This window comes from Pan paniscus, chromosome 9 (assembly GCF_029289425.2).
Source record: "Pan paniscus chromosome 9, NHGRI_mPanPan1-v2.0_pri, whole genome shotgun sequence".
NCBI lineage: Eukaryota > Metazoa > Chordata > Mammalia > Primates > Hominidae > Pan > Pan paniscus.
The window spans coordinates 69,879,425-69,897,951 of NC_073258.2; the positions used below are offsets into that span (position 1 = coordinate 69,879,425).

Sequence of the window (18,527 nt, forward strand, 5' to 3'; positions counted from 1 at the left end):
CAAGCGATTCTTCTGCCTCAGCCTCTGGAATAGCTGGGAGTATAGATGCACACCACCACGCCTGGCTAATTTTTGTATTTTTAGTAGAGACGGGGTTTCGCCACATTGGCCAGGCTGCTCTCGAACTCCTGACCTCGTGATCTTCCTGCCTTGGCCTCCCAGAGTGGTGGGATTACAGGTGTGAGCCACCATACCGGGCCTCATGTTTTTTAACATTGTGGTGAGAACACAACATGAGATCTACCCTCTTAAATGTTTAAGTGTACTATATAATATTGTTAACTATAGACATCGTGTTGTGCAGCAGATCTATAGAATTTATCTTGCACAGCTGAACCTTTATACTTGCTTATTGCTGAGTTCGCTAATTTCTTTCTTTCATGCCTAATCTCACATCTGTCCCATCCAGTGTAACTTTCATCTGACATCCAGAAATAAGAGTCTTTTTATATCTTTGATGTTCTTACTTAATTTTTTTAACATTTGGAATACAACTATAATAACTGTTTTGAATGCTCTAGACTATTTTTTCTCTATCACCTGTGTCATTTTTGGTCTCTTTCGATGAACTCTTCCCCTTGAGTGGTTGTGTTTTCCTACCTTTTTGTAGGCCTGCTAATGTTTGTTTGGATACTGGACATTGAGGATTTTACGTTGTTGCATGCTGAATATTGAATATTTTTGTATTCCTATAATCTTTTTTTTTGTTTTTTTGTTTTGTTTTTTGAGACAGCGTCTTGCTGTGTCACCCATGCTGGAGTGCAGTGGTGCGATCTTGGCTCACTGCAACCTCTGCCTCCTGGATTCAAGTGATTCTTTTGACTCAGTCTCCCGAGTAGCTGGGACTACAGGCATGCGCTACCATGCCCGGCTAATTTTTGTATTTTTAGTAGAGGCGAGGTTTCACCATGTTGGCCAGGCTGGTCTCAAACTCCTGACCTCAAGTGATCTGCCTGCCTCGGCCTCCCAGAGTGCTGGGATTGGTGTGAGCCACCACGCCCAGTCTCCTATAATATTCTTGTGCTTGGTTTTGGGAAGCAGTAAAGTTACTTGTAAACAGTTTAATCCTTTTGAGTCTTGCTTTTGAGATGTGTTAGGGTCTGGATCAGTGCTTAGTCCAGGGTTAATATTCCCCTGTACTGAGGTAAGACCGTTTGAGCTTTCTACCCAATGCACCCTGCATCATGAGATTTTTGAGTTTGACTGGTGGGATTAGGTGCTGTTCCCGGCCTTGTGTGAGCACTGGGCACTTTTCTCTCATTGTTTTGGATGGTATTTTTCCCAGGCCTGGAGTAGTTTTCTCGTAAGCATGTGCTAATCACAATACCCAAGGGAATCTCGCAGCAGATCTCTGGGGTTTTTTCTGTGTAGCAGTCTCTTTGGCATTTTGTCCTGGAAACTCTGCCTGCATTGGTCGCCACAGATTCTCAGCCTTGTCTCCTCAACTCAGGGAGCCTTCTAGGTTCTACCTGGCTGCCCCTTCTCTGTACTCTCTCCTGGAAACTCTCAAGGCAGAAGGCTGGGGTAACCCCAGGGCTCACCTCCTTTGTCTCTCGTTATTCAGGGGTTACTTTTCTTTGTTACCTGTTGTCTAGTGTCCTGAAGAGTGTGGTTTCAGTTATTTAAAAAAAATTTTAAATAACTGGTCGGGGGGGGGTTGTTATTTGAGATGGGAGAGTAAATGCAGTCCCTGCTATTCCATCTTGGGCAGAGGTGGAGGATGCACATTCTCTCTTGTAGCCAGGAGAGAGCACTCCTGTTACAGAACTGTGTACCTTGTGACTGTTGTGGGAATCTTGTCAACCACTCTTTTGGGGTTTAGGAATGTGTTTGTGAGACCTCTGGTTTGTTCCTGTGTGATAATAGTACCACAAAGGTAGCAGCTGAAAACAACCCACGTTTATTATTCTACAGCTTATCTGGGCGGAGAGCCCAGGCCCGGCTGAACAAGGTGCTGTGCTCAGGATCTCACAAGGCTGCGATTGAGGTGTCAGTGGGGGCTGCAGTCTCATCTGAAACTTGCCTGGAAAAGATCTGCCGTCAGGCTCACGTGGTTGTTGGCAGCATTCAGTTCCCTGTGGGTTCTTGTTGGGTGTTGGCTGGAGGCCGCTCTTAGCTGTTTGCCCCGTAGGCCTTGCCAACATGGCTGCTTGCTTCCTAAAAGCCAGCAAGAGACACAGTCTCCTAGCACAATGGGTTATCGTCTTATGTAATGTTATCGAGGGTGACACATCTCATCACCTTTGCCCTGTTCTGTGGATTAGAAGCAAGTCTCAGGCCCCACCCACACTCGAGGGGAAGGGATTATGCAAGATGTGAATACCAGTGGCCAGGATCCTGGGGCATACCTTAAAGCAAGCTTGTCTAACTGAAGGCCTGCAGGCCACATGTAGCCCAGGATACTTTGAATGTGGCCCAACACAAATTTATAAACTTTCTTAAAACATTATGAGATTTTTGTCTGTGTGATTTTTTTTTTAAGCTCATCAGCTATTTAATGTTAGCATATTTTATGTGTGGCCCAAGACAATTCTTCTTCTTTTAATATGGCTCTGGGAAGCCAAAAGATTGCACATCCCTGCCTTAGAGTCTGTTTGCCACAACCTCTCAGCTGGTGGGCTGCTCTAAGGAACAGAGTCGAGGTTCTTTTTTTTTTTTTTTTTTTTTTTGAGACAGCATCTCACTTTGTTGCCCAGGCTGGAGTGCAGTGGCACAATCTTGATTCACTGCTGCAGCCTCCTCCTCCCGGGTTCAAGTGATTCTTGTGCCTCAGCCTCCTGAGTAGCTGGGATTGCAGGCGCATGCCACCAGGCCCAGCTAATTTTTTTTGTATTTTTTGTACAGACTGGATTTCACCATGTTGGCCAGGCTGGTCTCGAACTTCTGACCTCAAATGATCTGCCCACCTTGGCCTCCCAAAGTGCTAGGATTACAGGAGTGAGCCACCACACCTGGCTAGATTCTAATTGGCTTTGTAGTTATTGCTTTATCCAGTTGTGTTTTAAATCAGACAGGAGAAAAAAAGAGTCACAAGCAGAAAATACATTTATGGGGTCTTTTATATCTACTCATGTAGTTGCCTTTATTTCTTCATGTAGATTTGAGTTACTCTCTCCAAAGGACTCCCTTTGGTATTTCTTGAAGGGGAGGTTTGCTGTGACAGATTCTCTAAGCTCATCTTTATCTGGGCATGTCTTAGTTTCTCCTTCATTTTTTGAAGGATAGTCTTGCTGGGTATAGAATTCTTGGTTGACAGTCTTTCAGCCCTTTGGATGTGTCATTCCACTGCCTGCATACTTTCTGATGGGAAAGCAGCTATTGATCTCATTGAGGGCTCCTTATATGTGACAAGTTGCTACTCTATTGCTGCTTTCAAGTGTCATCTTTTGTCTTTTGAGTGTGTGATTATCATGTGTTAGGTGTGGATCTCTGTGAGTAAATTACATGGAGTTTGTGGAGCTTCTTGGATGTTTAGATTCATGTTCTTCATCAAATTTGGGGAGTTTTCAGCCATTATTTTTTCAGGTATTCTTTCTGCCCTTATTCTACTCTCGTCTCCATCTACAACTCCCATTATGAATCAGTTGATTCACTTGATAATGCCCCACAGATCTCTGAAGCTCTGTTCATTTTCCTCCATTTTTTTCTTTCTGATCTTCAGGCTGGATCTTCTCAATGGACCTCTCTTCAAGTTTGCTGATCATTCTCTCCTGTTGAATCCTTCTAGTGAATTTCAGTTATTGTACTTTTCAACTCCAGAATTTTTGTATGGTGCTTTTTTTTTTTTTTTTTTTTTTTTTTTTTTTTAAGATGGAGTCTCGCTCTGTCGCCAGACTGGAGTGCAGTGGTGTGATCTCGGCCCACTGTGACCTCTGCCTCCCAGGTTCAAGCAATTCTCCTGCCTCAGCCTCCTGAGTAGCTGGGTCTACAGGCGTCTGCCACCACGCCCAGCTAATTTTTGTATTTTTAGTAGAGACTGGGTTTTACCATGTTAGCCAGGATGGTCTCTATCTCTTGACTTCATGATCTGCCTGCCTCAGCCTCCCAAAGTGCTGGGATTACAGGCATGAACCACCATGCCAGCCTCTGTGTGGTACTTTTTAAAAAATTATTCCTGTCTCTTTATTGATATTCTCTTATTTGGTGAGACATTATTCTCATACTTTATTTCTTTAGACTTGTTTCCCTTTTGCTGTTTGAACATACTTAGAATCGCTGATATTTCAAGTCTTTGTCTAGTAAGATCAGCATCTGGGCTTTCTCTAGTATCCAGTTTATTTATTTATTTATTTAATTTTTTGGAGGTGGAGTCTCGCTCTATTGCTCAGGCTGAAGTGCCATAGCGTGATCTCGGCCTGCTGCAACCTCCGTCTCCTAGGTTCAAGCGATTCTCCTGCCTTAGCCTCCTGAGTAGCCGGGATTACAGGCGTCCACCATCTCGAACTCCTGACTCAGGTGATCTACCAACCTTGGCCTCCCAAAGTGTTGGGATTACAGGCGTAAGCCACCGCTCCTGGCCTCAAGTATCTGTTGATTGCCTTTTTTCCCCTGAATATTGGCCATATTTTCATGACTCTCTACGTGCCTTGTAGTTTTTTGTTGAAAATGGATGATTTTAAATAATAGAATGTGGCAACTCTGGAAGTCAGGTTCTCTTCCCACCCCGGGGTTTGTTGTTGTTGCCACTTGTTGTTTGTTTAGTGACTTTTCTGGACTAATTCTGTAAAATCTGTATTTTTGGTCTTGCGTGGCCACTGAAGTCTAATACAACTTAGTGGCCAGCTAGTGATTAGACAGAAATCCCCCTGAACTCCTGGAGCCATAAATGCCCCAGTCTTTGCTGAGTGGCTCTGTGTGTGTGCTTGGGCACACCTCCAACACAGAGCCAGGCTGTTTGTGACTCTCAGCTTTCACTTCCCGTTTGTGCGGTGTGTTGAGCTGAGCCACAGGTGAGAGCTGAGGGCCTTCCGAGGTCTTTCCTGAGCCCTGTACATGTGTGTGGCCTTCTAGATTCCCAGGAATATGTTGGAGCTTTTCAAAGCCCCCTGAGGATATCTCATTCCCCAGCTTAAAAATTTGGGTATCCTATCATTTGCTCTGACCATTATTCTCTGTCTTAGAAAACTGTGATGTTCAACAATTACCTCTGATTGTTTTTGACAAACACCACCAGAGAAAAGGCTGTTTGTATTACATGAGCTCAGATAAAGTCTTTTGAGTGTGGTCTACCAGAGGATTCCCAGACAGATGAGATAAGCACAGTTTCTGGAGTGGGGCTTTTCAGGAATGCCAACCCTGTTCTGCACCCCCCGGGGCTGGCAGGTGCTGGTTTTCACCCTGACTTCAGGCTGAGGGTTTCAAGGCTGCCATAGGGATGGCTGGGAATAGGGCAGGTTTCAGTACCACCGAGCTCCCGTGCTGACGGGGATTCAGATGCTTTTCTGGAATGAACACTTCCCTGATTGCTGCAGCCTTTGGCGAGTTTCCAGAGTTCTGAGAAAGTTGATTCTGACCATTTGCCAATGTCTTGTTGCTTTCGTGGAGGAGAGAATTCTCAGAGCTTGTGAGAGTCTCTTTGCTGACATCCTTCTCTGGCTTCAAGGACAGCACTTGCTGGAAATCAGGAGGTATCCCCTGAGCCCCACAAGGTCAGCTTGTGGCCTTTGTGGCCTTTCTGTTCCCTGCTGGTTGTTGGGAAAGTAGAGTGAGTTCCTGGAAGTGCTTCTCCATCACGAAGTCTGGCTTCTCTCTGTACTGTGAAGTCACATCTGTGACCTAAACATGTCTCTTAATTATCCAAAGCCCAGCCAAGTTCTGTCTCCTCTGTGGGTGCTTTTTCTAGCCATCTCTGAAGAGTCAATCTTGAGAAATTTCTCAGTATGTCTTCATCATGGCATTATGTACATATCATTAGCATAATTCACTCAGATGAAAGGCAGAAAGGGTGGGAACTAACATTGATCACATTTATGGAAACCTGCCTTCTCGTGCCGGGCACTTTGTATATGTTATCTCCCTTTGTGGTGCAATCGCATGACATGCAGTCATTGTCCATGTTTGTGGGTGAAGAAACAGGCTTGGGGGTGGGAGGCTCGCCTGAGGCCCCACACTGTTGGCTGGAGACAGCGTGGGGCCTGAGTCTTGCTCACAGCCTGAATGCTGCACTCTGCTGCTCTGCGTCCCAGGAAGGAAAAGCTGTTGCAGTGGGTTTGTGTTGCCAAATACATGGAGGCTTTTTTCTGGGTGAGTGCCCAGCAGTTGATTGTTCTGTATGTCCAAGAAAGTCACCTTAGAAAAGAATTAGGTTCTAAATTTAGAAAATAATTGAGTTACAATATTTAGAACTCAGACAGCATCCCTTGGGCTTGGGGTCACAGCCCCGAAGGGGTGATTAATTTTGCCGATTGAAGGTCAGAGGGGCCTGTGGCCAGAGTACCCACTGCTTAAGACACAGGTGAGCTGGAACCATGAGTTTTAAAATGTCTTGGCCAAGTTTTTATTACAAGATACAAATTTATCCCACACAGTTGCAATGCAAGCCTTGATGAAACCCCGGCTTGGTGGTGTCTCCTCCGGTGTGGCTGCGCTGTTAGGAAGCAGCTGTGCCCCTGGAGACTCCCGGCTCCCTGTTTCCACCAGGTGCGTCTGCCGATGGCCCCCTGAAGTTGCTGCCCGAGAGCCACTTCGACGTGGTGGTCATTGACGAGTGTGCCCAGGCCCTCGAGGCGAGCTGCTGGATCCCCCTGCTGAAGGCCAGAAAGTGCATCCTGGCGGGCGATCACAAGCAGCTGCCCCCCACCACAGTCTCTCACAAGTAAGACCCCTTTGCCTCACATGCCCTTCTCTGCCCCCGCCCTCCTGCGGTCCTTCCACGCTCAGCCAGAAGCCCCAGGCTCACCAGGAGCCCCTGCGGTGCCTCCTCAGTTTCTCGGCACAGCTCCTACCCCGTCTTACAGCATTCATTCATCTCGACGTCGCATCTGTGAGATCATGTACTCCCCGAGGGTGGGGTCACATCACCTTCATCTTTGTAGCCTCAGAACTGGACACAGGGCCTGGCACGTTTCTGGTGCTCCGTCCCTGCTTGTTGAGTTGAATATCCCCTCATGAACCAGGCAGGTTTGATGGTAGAGTGCCGTGAGAGCCGTGGGCTGGGCTAACTGGCCTCTGGGTGGATGTGGGTTCTTTAGTCTTCAATCTGTAGACACATCCCTGGATGGAGGGCACTGGGCAGAGACTCAGCAAACCATGGTTCTGCCGTGCGGAGACACCGGAGCCCTGATGCAGTGGCCTGGCCCAGGCTGTCCTGGTGGAGACACTGGAGCCCTGATGCGGTGGCCTGGCCCAGGCTGTCCTGGTGGAGACACTGGAGCCCTGATGCGGTGGCCTGGCCCAGGCTGTCCTGGTGGAGACACTGGAGCCCTGATGCGGTGGCCTGGCCCAGGCTGTCCTGGCGGAGACACTGGAGCCCTGATGCGGTGGCCTGGCCCAGGCTGTCCTGGTGGAGAAAGTGCTGCCCCCCCACCTGGCCCCCCTCTCACCTCTCCCCATACTACCCAGCACTCACTGCTCCAGCCACACAGGCCTCGCTGGCCCCTCTGCCTGGACCACTTCTGCCTGGGTGTGGCGGGCGTGCCCTCTCTCCAGATGAACCCTCTGCATGGTATCCCTTGACTGCACTTAGACGAGACCTGTGAACAGGGCCTGGCACATGGGCTGTCTTATGAACAAGTCCCTGTTCAGAAAGTTGTCCCTGAGGAATGAAATGCTTGAGACTCCTGCATCCTGGCCCTCACTTCCACCGGGGGAAGATTGATTTATTCTGATTTCGGTTGCCTTTTGAAACACTTCTCTGTTTCACTGTGGGTGTGTAGAAGCTGTGAACTCGGAACTTTCTTTGTTTTCCAAGGACCGGAAGAAGATGTGCAAGAAATCCTGTCGAGTAGAATCTCATCACAGGGGCATGGGCAGCCCAGGAGTTGGGGGGTATGTAGAGAGAGGTGTCAAAAATAGTAATTGAGAGTGAGCTTTGGGAGGAAGATGTTGGAAATAAAGATGGTGGAAGAAAGGGGAGTGCTGGGGAAAGGCGCTCTGAAAGATCATCCTGGTGGGAGACACATGGGGATCTAGAGTGGAAATGTTACGGGATCTCTGGGGTGTCGATTTTTCTGGCTGGAAACCTCTGCGGCCGCAGCACCTTTTCCCCAGTTCTTGTCCTGCATCTAGGAAGAATGAGGTATGGAGATTAGTGAAGGGTGAAGAACAGTTTTATTTAGTGTTAGAACAGCTCAGAGTAGTGGGTAGCTCCTCTCTGTAGGCAGGTCATCCGTTGAGTGTTCAGCTGTCAGCAGAGGAGGCCCTGGAGAGGGTGGCTCCTCTCTGCAGGCAAGTCACTCGGACATCTCTGCAGGTCTCTGAAGCTCTCAGCAGAGAGCATAGCTCCTCTCTGCCCTCTCCGTCCTCTGGCTGTCCTCTCGCCTTCTCTGACTGAGCCCAGGGCTTTTATGGACCTCAAGAGGGAAGGAAGGATGTGCCAATTGGTCCATGGGTGGCCATGGGCGGGCCTGGAATAGGTACCATAAGTCCTCACTCTGTTCCACAGGACTGGCAGCCCAGCCGCCAGCCTTCAGGCCCTCCCTGGCCTTCCACCGTCCCCTTCCACTCAGGACTCTGTCTGCCTCCTGCTGCCATTCATGGCCCCGGGGCTTGGCTCCAATCCCACTCTGAGATCCGAGTGGGTGCTGGGAGCTGAGAGAGGCCAGGCAGTGGAAGCAGACACCCATGACCCTGCAGGGATGGTGGGGGGGTTGTCCTTCCTGGGGCGCCTGAGGGTGCAGGCTGCAGAGTGGGAGGGCAGCTACAGCTGCACCCAAGAGCTCCCACCCCACCACCTCAGAAGAGGCCAGGCTCCTGCTTGTTCCCGGCTCCTGCCTGCTTCGTGGAGCAGGAAGCCCAGGTCTGCAGCCACAGGTCTGGCGGCTGCAGCTGCACGCGGAAAGGCAGATCCTACCTGTTCCCGGCTCCCCTAAGAGCACCGGGAGACGCAGATCCACAGCTGCAGTTTGGGCGGCTGTAGCCCCGCCCTCCTGGAGCAGGAGGCCTGGGTCTGTAGCTGTGACCCTGTGTCTGGGCTGCAGCGGCCACTCCACCTCAGAAGGGGCGGGGCTCCCACTGGCTTCATGGAGTGTGCAGCCACAGCCAGGGTTCCCTGCTGCAGCCGGCATGATGGCAGCAGCCACTGCCATCAGAACCTCCCTGGGAGCAGGGAGGACAGGCGTGGGAGGACGCTTATTCAGTGGCTTCTTCCAGGGAGAGGTTCTCGAGATGTCCTTAAAGGAGGTCTTCATCCTCGGGAAAGCCTTTGGGTGGGGGAAGTTTGGAACTGTGCCCTTGAGCAGGGACCCTGTTGTGTAGGAGGGAGTAGGATGGTTTCGGGGGAAGACGTTGGGTGGCGTTCCCTGCAGAGAGTAGGAGGGTTTTGGGGGAAGACGTTGGGTGGCGTTCCCTGGAGAGAGTAGGATGGTTTCGGGGAAAACATTGGGTGGCATTCCCTGGAGACAGTAGGATGGTTTCGGGGAAAACATTGGGTGGCGTTCCCTGGAGAGAGTAGGATGGTTTCGGGGAAAACATTGGGTGGCGTTCCCTGGAGAGAGTAGGATGGTTTCGGGGGAAGACGTTGGGTGGTGTTCCCTGCAGAGAGTAGGATGGTTTTTGGGGGAGGACGTTGGGTGACATTGCGCTGAGTGTTTTGGGTTTGCAGTTGGTACTGATCATTGCGTCCTGTCCTCACTTTGTTGGAATTAAAAATACGTTAATCACAGAGGTCTGGTAAGTTTCCAGAGGGAAGGTCTCTGAAGTGGAGCTGGGTACTGCCCCAGGGTTTTGGTGGGGTTGGTGAGCCGTAGTGGTGCAGAGGGTGGGCTCTGGCACCAGGTGGCCCGGGCAGGTCCAGGCTCTGCAGCTCACCCAGGCAGCTGTGGGCTGGCAGCCTCCTCTGTCTCACCCTTCTTACATGTAACATGGGAGTCATGACAGTAGCCACCTCATGAGGTTGTTATAAGGATGAAGGGAGTTAATCCACATCTGGCGCACCCAGCAGTGCCTGGCACCTGGGCAGTGCTCAGCCGCTGCAGCCGTTCTTGGTGGGAGTGGACTTGACTGCTCACAGTTGGAGCATGTTGGAGTGTGTTCGTTCCCTGTTATGGCTGTGACAAATGACCACAAGCTTAGTGGCTGACAACAACAGATTTTCTGACCTCCAGAAACGACAATCTGGGGGTCAGATGTCCAAAATCAGACTCACCGGCTTAAAATCAAGGTGTGGGTGGGGTTACTTCTTCTGGAGGGTCCAGGGGAAAACCCATCTCCTGGTCTTTTCCGGCTCCTAGAGGCCATTGCTTGACTTGTCGCCCTTTCCTCTGTCTATGAAGCCAGCCGTGTTACGTCTTCAAATCTCTCCCCTTGGTGACCTTCTCTGACTGACCCTCGTATGCCCCCTTATAAGACCCTTGGGTTATCACCTGGGTCATCCAGGGTCGCCTCCCCATCCCAGGATCCTTAACTTCATCTCAGCTGCAGCGTCCCTGTTGTCCTGTAAGGGAACATTCACGGGCCTTGGCGATTGGATGTAGGTGCCTTTGGGGCTGTGATTCAGCCAAACCCGCCCCTTGGTGACTTCTGGGTCAGAATCCAGGGGAGAGTTGGGTCCTGAGGTTTGGGGCCTGTCCTCCTCACTTGCTGTGGTTCACACCTGGACTCTGGGGCTCAGGCCTGCCTTCCCCCTTTCTCCCTCCTGGGCGCAGGGCTGCGCTGGCAGGGCTGTCGCTCAGCCTGATGGAACGCCTGGCTGAGGAGTACGGCGCGAGGGTGGTGCGGACACTGACGGTGCAGTACCGCATGCACCAGGCTATCATGCGCTGGGCCTCGGACACCATGTACCTTGGGCAGCTCACAGCCCACTCTTCCGTGGCAGGGCACCTCCTGAGGTGAGTAGCTCGGCCCCACCCGCCACCCCATCCTTCTGCCCTGGCTAATCCTCTGCGTCATCTGTTTCTACGCAGCAAGCTAAAGTGAAGCTTTCTGCATGAAAGTCGACTCTGAGGCTAGCTTTTTGGAAGAGAGGGTGGCCTTGCCCTGGAGAGCTGGGTCAGGCCCGCTCCCTCCCATCTGATGTCCTGATGTGCTCATTGTCCTCCCCTACCTAAGCCTTTTCCTCATGGGAGGGGTCGGTTCTGTTGGGTGGGGCCTCAGTGCTGCACTGTGGCCCCCCTGATGTGCTCCCTCTCTGCCTGTGTGCCAGGGACCTCCCAGGTGTGGCTGCCACAGAAGAGACGGGTGTGCCCCTGCTCCTGGTGGACACCGCCGGCTGCGGGCTGTTTGAGCTGGAGGAGGAGGACGAACAGTCGAAAGGGAACCCTGGTGAGCTTGCTTGCAGATGGCCAGCTTTTTTGTTTAAACATACCTCCAGCTCTTTAAAAATAAAAGGCACTTAAATTGCCTAATTCCGGGAGGAGCTGAGAGCAGTTGTTGATGGCCGTGAAAAAACGGAGCCCCACACTGCAAGAGGCTGAGCAGCATCATTTTCTCCAGGTTGAGCAGCCCGCTCCTGGGTGAGATGGGCCTGGCAGCATTTTACGGCCTTCTCCTGAATGGTGGCCCAGCTCTGCCTGGCTGGTCTGGTGATGGGAACTGTCATTGCTCAGCTGACACCACCATCTCCCCAGTTCCACGTTGAACAGGATGCACGGCCATAGGAGTCAAAAGGCCTTCATTGCTGATGTGAAATTCAAGTTAGCTGGGCATGGCTGGTCCTGGGGCCCTGGGACACAGATGATTAGCTCCCAGGAAGCCACCTGAGTGGAGGATCAGCTGGCCATGATAGACAGAAACGTGCCCGAAACACGTGTTGATGGTGGATGCCCACTTGGGGCGACCTTGTGCTGCTCACCCGTTCTTTCTTTCCCTCCAGGCGAAGTCCGCCTCGTCAGTTTGCACATCCAGGCTCTGGTGGACGCTGGTGTTCCAGCCCGTGACATTGCCGTGGTCTCGCCATACAACCTCCAGGTATGAGGGTTTCCTTTTGTCCCTCTACAGAGCAGCTGGGGCTCACACAACCTAGAGGGTGAAAGAAAAAGGGTGATTTGTTGGCTGTGGTGACCGAAAAGTTCAGGGGTAGGGCTGACCTTATTGTGACTGGATCCAGGGCCCAAATGATGTCGTCAGGGGCCCCTCTGCGTGTTCGTCTGCCCGCCCCACCTTGCCCCGCCCTGCCCCGCCTGCCCTGCCCGGTGCCCCAGCCTTCTGCACTGGCTTGTGTTCTGGCCAGATTTGCCGGGTGACCCCGGCAGCCTCAGGCTGACACAGTCCTTCCACAGGCAGCCCTGGCGGAACAGCCTGTCCTTTTCTGGCATTTCCCACAGGAGCCTCAGCCTTGAGCCTTGCTGGTCTGGCTCAGGTCGTGTTCCCATGCGTATCTCATTTGGTAGGAAAAATGTACCTTCTGGAGTATGGGGAGGATCTGTGGAAGTGGCCATCATACCTTCCTGGTGTGCAGGCATCACACATAGGGCTTTCTGAGGCTGGCGGCTGTCATAAGCCAAAAGAAATGATCAAATGCCAGGGACAGGGTGTGGTGTTGGCGTGCATGCGTGCCCGTGAGGAGGGCGGACGGGAAGCCTTTCCCCATGGGGCTCCTGCAGGCTCCGCTTCCCAGGTCCTGGCTGTTTCGCAGCGTGAGGCCCTCTGCTAAGCTGAAGGGCAGGGTCTTGCTGCGCTGGCATGGGGGGTGAGGAAACCACAGCCCGGCTGGTGTTTCAGGTGGACCTGCTCAGACAGAGCCTTGTGCACAGGCACCCTGAGCTTGAAATCAAGTCTGTCGATGGCTTCCAAGGCCGAGAGAAGGAGGCCGTGATACTGTCCTTCGTCAGATCCAACAGGAAAGGTACGGAGCCCTCGCCAGAGTCCTTTGGGGACAGCACAGAAGTGAATTTATTGATTAAGGGGCATATTGGGTGTCTGCTGGGTGCCACACTGGTTTCTGGCAGTGTGCTCATGGTGCAGCTTCTGTCCTTAGTAAGTTCACGTCAGGCAAAGCACAGGCAGGAGAGTCTGCGGAGGCTCAGAGGCGTGAGTGTGCTGTCAGGGAGCAGGTGGCTGGGGTGGCAGCTGGGGGTGCAGGGTGGGCTGGGAATGATCAGGACACCCTGCCGAGGAGGTGGAGCCCCCTGCAGCCCAGAGCTGGCCTTTAGCCTCCATGCACGGAGCCGCGGGGTGTGGTGGTTGTGGCTGTGGTTTCTGTGCTGCTGTGGTGTGTGGGCTTTCCCATTCGGGATGAGAGTTGTTCCCAGAAGCAGGTTTAGTGAACGGGCTTTGTGAGACATTCTCAGAAGGCAGAAGGCAGATGAGGCCTGGCTAGAAGCTATGGGGGAAAGAAGGAAAGGTCCTGGAAGGTTTCTTGTGCTTTCTCCCTGGTGCCAGCTGCAGCCACACCCCAGGCGGCCTCTGAGGCTGGGCTTAGAAGGAAAGGAGCGACAGAACCCAGTTGGGTTCCCCAGAGCCCCACTCAGTCAGCCGTGGCAGCCAGATGCCAGGGCAGGTGTGGCATCACGGTGCCACACGTGGCCGGGCAGCCGTGTGGATGGTGGGCCACGCGCAGGGGACCACACTTTTGGTGGTGGTTACTGATAAGGGCATAGGAGCCTGACTGTGTTTCTTAGTCTGAAACCTGCTTCTCACTCCCCTCTGGCCTTTTGTAGGTGAAGTTGGTTTTCTTGCTGAGGACCGGAGGATCAACGTGGCTGTCACCCGTGCCCGACGCCACGTGGCGGTCATCTGTGACTCCCGTACTGTCAACAACCATGCATTTTTGAAGACCCTGGTGGAGTATTTCACACAGCATGGGGAAGTACGCACGGCCTTTGAGTATCTTGACGATATTGTCCCAGAAAACTATTCCCATGAGAGCTCCCAGGGTTCCAGCCATGCTGCCACCAAGCCCCAGGGACCTGCTACGTCCACCAGGACCGGAAGCCAGCGGCAGGAGGGAGGCCGGGAGGCCGCAGCACCTGCCAGACAGGGCCGGAAGAAGCCGGCTGGGAAGTCTCTGGCCTCTGAAGCCCCATCTCAGCCCAGCCTCAACGGAGGCAGCCCAGAGGGAGTGGAGAGCCAAGATGGCGTGGACCACTTCCGGGCCATGATAGTGGAGTTCATGGCCAGCAAGAAGATGCAGTTGGAGTTTCCTCCTTCCCTCAATTCCCACGACAGGCTGCGGGTCCACCAAATAGCCGAGGAGCACGGGCTGAGGCACGACAGTTCCGGGGAAGGGAAGAGGAGGTTCATCACTGTGAGCAAGAGGGCCCCGCCGGCCCTGCGACCCCGAGCAGCCCTGGGACCCCCAGCAGGGACTGGTGGCCCAGCCCCTCTCCAGCCAGTGCCCCCTAGCCCTGCGCAGACAGAGCAGCCTCCGAGGGAGCAGCGTGGCCCAGACCAGCCTGATCTGAGGACGCTGCACCTGGAGAGACTGCAGAGAGTCAGAAACGCGCAGGGGCAGCCCGCCAGCAAGGAGCAGCAGGCCTCAGGGCAGCAGAAACTTCCAGAAAAGAAAAAGAAAAAAGAAGCCAAAGGTAAGTCAACTAATAAGAACATGGGGCAGTGTCCCCTCACTGGGGTGCTGGCCCCACTTGGAGCCCACCTGCCACCATCAACAGAAGGAAGGGCTTCCTCCTGGTGGCGCCGTGCCTGTGTCATTTTAGCTTTATTTTCAGTCATGCCACTCCCAGCTCCGTCTGGGCTCCCCTAGGTCGGTGATCAGGTCACGGGCACCTTCTTGTCCCAGAGCCTGTGTGGAACTTGGCAAGTAGGCAGCACTCAGAGCATGTCTGCGGCAGCAGGAGGGGCCTGGAAGAGCAAACATGGACGGCTCCCTGGAGCCCCTCGGGAACGGAGCGATCACGGGGTCCCATGCAACATGTGGCCCTGGAGGGTGGAGGTCTTGCACAGCGGAAGGGTGCACTCTGCCTGGAAGTTGTCGTGGGCAAAATGCTCAGAACCACAGGGGCTGGCTGAGCGCAAAACCATTCTTGCCTGTGGGCCATGTGGAGTCCCTGGGTGGGCTCTGCCCTGTTTGCCACATCCTGCATTGTGCCCACCCCGCAGGAGCTGGCTAGGCGTGCAGTGGGAGTTGGCCAGGCATACGCTGGCAGAGCGTGTAGACCTGGTCGGTCTTGGGGATCTCCTGCTACCGCCATTTTCCTCAGCAAGAGCATGCAGGAGTTCCAGCTTGCATTGATTCATTGAATTCCTGAAGCGAAGCTACACCAGCACATGGGTGGCTTTGAAAGGGGCCTCCCAGAGCCTGGGGCTCCAGAGGAATTCACTCCCCAAACCTTTGTTGAGCAGCTACTGTATGCCACGCTTTGTGCTAGAGGACAGGACTGATGCCACCCCTGCCCCCAGGCACTGACAGGGTAGCAGAGGGAAGACACATGAGCTGCTTTTTAATTTTTTTTAGAATTAATAGAGACGGGGTCTCACTCTGTCACTATGTTGCCCAGGCTAGTTTTGAACTCCTGGCCTCAAGCAGTCCTCCTACCTCGGCCTCCCAAAATGCTGGGATTACAGGTGTGAGCCACCGTGCTTAGCCATGAATTGATTTTAAAACCTTAAGTGAGGGGCCAGGTGTTGTCTTTCCCTTTGCCTGAGTGACGCGGGTCTTCTCCAGGACATCCGGCCACAGCTCTGCCCACGGAGGAGGACTTTGAGGCCCTGGTTTCTGCCGCCGTTAAGGCTGATAACACCTGCGGCTTTGCCAAGTGCACAGCCGGTGTCACAACCCTGGGCCAGTTCTGCCAGCTCTGCAGCCACCGCTACTGCCTCAGCCACCACCTGCCCGAGGTATGTCGGCCTCCCCTCCTGCGATCAGACAGTGGGGAGGGGTGGTGGGTTCCGTCTCCAGGAAGCAGACCCTGGGCAGACTTGTTCCAGTCGGAACAGTTAGCTCCTTACGAGCTCCAGATACCTTCAGAAACAGAAATCAGACACTGACTCATGATCGGTTTTCAGCACATCAGGGCACAAGCAAACAAAATGCCTTATTTGCTGAGCTGCAGCCACGTTAGTGGGAATTCTGGGCAGAGGGAATTTTGTCCCAGTGTCCTTGGGTTCTGTCAGTGGCCTAATCTGGTCTGTTTGGCATAGGGGAGGTGGGAGGCAGAGCCTGCAGCCCGTCATCTGAGCTGGCCATGGCCCGGCTGCTGTGTCATTCATTCCTTGAGCCGGGGTTGATGAGAATCCCCTGGGCCAGGTGTGGGCGCCTGTGGGAAGCTGAGGTCTGAACCAGCCTTGTCTCTACCCTGGAGGATGCTGGGCCTGGTGGGGGATCTGAGTAAGAGACCAGCATACGGTACCAGGTGTTGAGTGCTCCGAGGAAGAAAACCCAGGGCTAGGGTGGCAGCAGGCTCACCCACCCAGATGCAGCAGTCAGGGTGGGCTTTCTGGAGGAAGTAACACTGGGGCTGAGACCTGTGGGACAGAAGGTGGGAGCTGGGCTGGGGAGGACAGGGCCGATGGCGGGTGGGCAGGCAGGCTATCCACCCTTAGAACATGCATAAAGCCCCGGGCCCAGTCAGAGAGTTGAGAGTATAGTGTGAGGCAGGATGGCTAGAGTCGAGGCTGGGCATGTCCTGGCGAGCTGCCTGGAGGAGTCAGGCCTGATCTGAAGGCAGTGGGGCACCCTCTAGGGTGTCAGCAGGGCTGTGATGTCACCGGTCTTGGCTGCAGTGTGGATTAGGTAGGCGGAGGCTGGGAGGCAGTGGGAAGTGGCCGCAGGGACTGTGTGGTCAGTCAGGGTGGTGCCATTTCCTGTGTGCACACTCGGGGGCTCCCGCCACACCAGGGTGCAGACCACCCCACCGCTCTCCCGCCAGGCAGCCTGCAGGGTGAAGGACTGACATGGCGGGAGGAGTGGCCTTCTCTGTTGGGGCGCCTGTGGCCCCCCAGCTCTTTGATGGGCAGAGCTGCAGGATCTGCCTCCTTGCCCCTGTGAGCCCAGCAGTGATTCTTGTGTCCTCCCCAGATCCATGGCTGCGGTGAGAGGGCTCGCGCCCATGCCCGGCAGAGAATCAGCCGGGAAGGGGTCCTCTATGCGGGCAGCGGGACCAAGGACATATCCCTGGACCCAGCCAAGAGGGCCCAGCTGCAGAGGAGGCTGGATAAGAAGCTGAGCGAGCTCAGCAACCAGAGGACCAGCCGGAGGAAGGAGAGGGGGACGTGACTGGCCACATCCTCGCACGCCCCGCGGAGCTCTCTCCATGGTAGCCCGGGGCGCTGCCAGACCATGCTCCGCCTCCACCAGGGCCACAGAGGAGCGGAGGGGCCTATGGGGGAGGAGCGGAGGGCCCTGTGGGGGAAGGTTGGGTTTTTGGACCCCAGGGATGAGCTTTTCCGATGTCACAATGTGGAGGAAAGCACCTGGGGGACAACAGTGCTCGTGCAGGTGGGGCTCGGGAAATGCACGTCCCTTCCCCTCACTCCCCGCCAAAACCCACATCCCAGCCTCTGGATCCTGGGGAAGGTTCCAGTCCCTGGAGAATATCCAGGGCCTCAAACTTGAAGTCACTCCTCCAATGTCTGGGACTTGCCAGCTCAGCCCATTAGGATGAGGGTGCTGAGAGGAAACAGGAAACAAGACTCTGCGAATGGCGCTCAGGCAGGGAGCAGGGAGTGGCGTTTGGCTTGCACGTTCCCATGCGGCCAGATGCTGGGGCCACTTTCCTTCTGTCTGCTGTTTGCTGGTGACTGCAGTGTTCCCCCTCCTCCTCACCACGGGGCTCCTGTGAGTCTGGGGGGCACCTCTTTCTGGCCTGTGCACCTCTCTCTGGCTTATAAAGGCGCCTGGCCTGTGCCATCCCCTCCTTGTTGCGCCTCACCGTGGGGACCAGGTGAGCCGGCTCTCCCACGTGGCTGTCCCGGGAAAGCTGCCCCACAGCCTCAGCATCTTCAGCACTTACCGATCCAGAGCCTCCCGGCCTTCTCTGGTGCCCTGTACCAACTCTTCTATTTAAGAGAACCTCAGATGATGTACCTGAGCCTCAGGGTTTTGTTTCAGAGGGATATAAATTATTTAAAAATTAAATGAAAACGTTGCACACTGCCCCAGTGTGTCTGCTGCGGGTCTAAGGGGCGCGCCCTTTGCCTGTTCTGCTCAGCTGCTGTGCCCTCCCCGCCGCGTCTCTCAAGCCCCCTCTCCTTCTGACCTCTCTGGGGCAGACTCTCCCGGTGCAGGCTCCTCTCTCCTTAAATCCCATTCATGTCCTTTTATGTCCCCGATGGTTCTGAGTGAGGTTGAGCTTCCCTGACCTGCACCTAGGGTGGCTGTCCCCCAGAGGCCATTTACGCAGCGCATTCGGCTAGTGTGTCCTCAGGCCAGGCCTGCACGCTTTGACTGCTGTGTTCTTGCTGGTCCTGGGCGACTCTCCCCTCCTACCCGGGCTGACACCCCACCCTGGGCCACTAGAGCCCCTCCTCCTCCC

The 18,527-nt window shown here is 54.0% G+C and overlaps 1 protein-coding gene across 1 annotated transcript in view; it reads left to right on the plus strand.

Annotated features, from left to right (window-relative positions):
• IGHMBP2 (immunoglobulin mu DNA binding protein 2) overlaps positions 1 to 18,148 on the plus strand; it is a 37,464-nt gene extending 19,316 nt beyond the window's left edge. The window contains exons 8-15 of the mRNA XM_003828758.6: positions 6,640 to 6,814; positions 10,803 to 10,985; positions 11,300 to 11,418; positions 11,969 to 12,063; positions 12,817 to 12,940; positions 13,755 to 14,621; positions 15,719 to 15,891; positions 17,072 to 18,148. Of these exons, the coding sequence (XP_003828806.5) occupies positions 6,640 to 6,814; positions 10,803 to 10,985; positions 11,300 to 11,418; positions 11,969 to 12,063; positions 12,817 to 12,940; positions 13,755 to 14,621; positions 15,719 to 15,891; positions 17,072 to 17,269 (1,934 nt within the window). The 3' untranslated portion in view covers positions 17,270 to 18,148. The remainder of the gene's footprint in view (positions 1 to 6,639; positions 6,815 to 10,802; positions 10,986 to 11,299; positions 11,419 to 11,968; positions 12,064 to 12,816; positions 12,941 to 13,754; positions 14,622 to 15,718; positions 15,892 to 17,071) is intronic.
• The last annotated feature ends 379 nt before the right edge of the window (positions 18,149 to 18,527 follow it).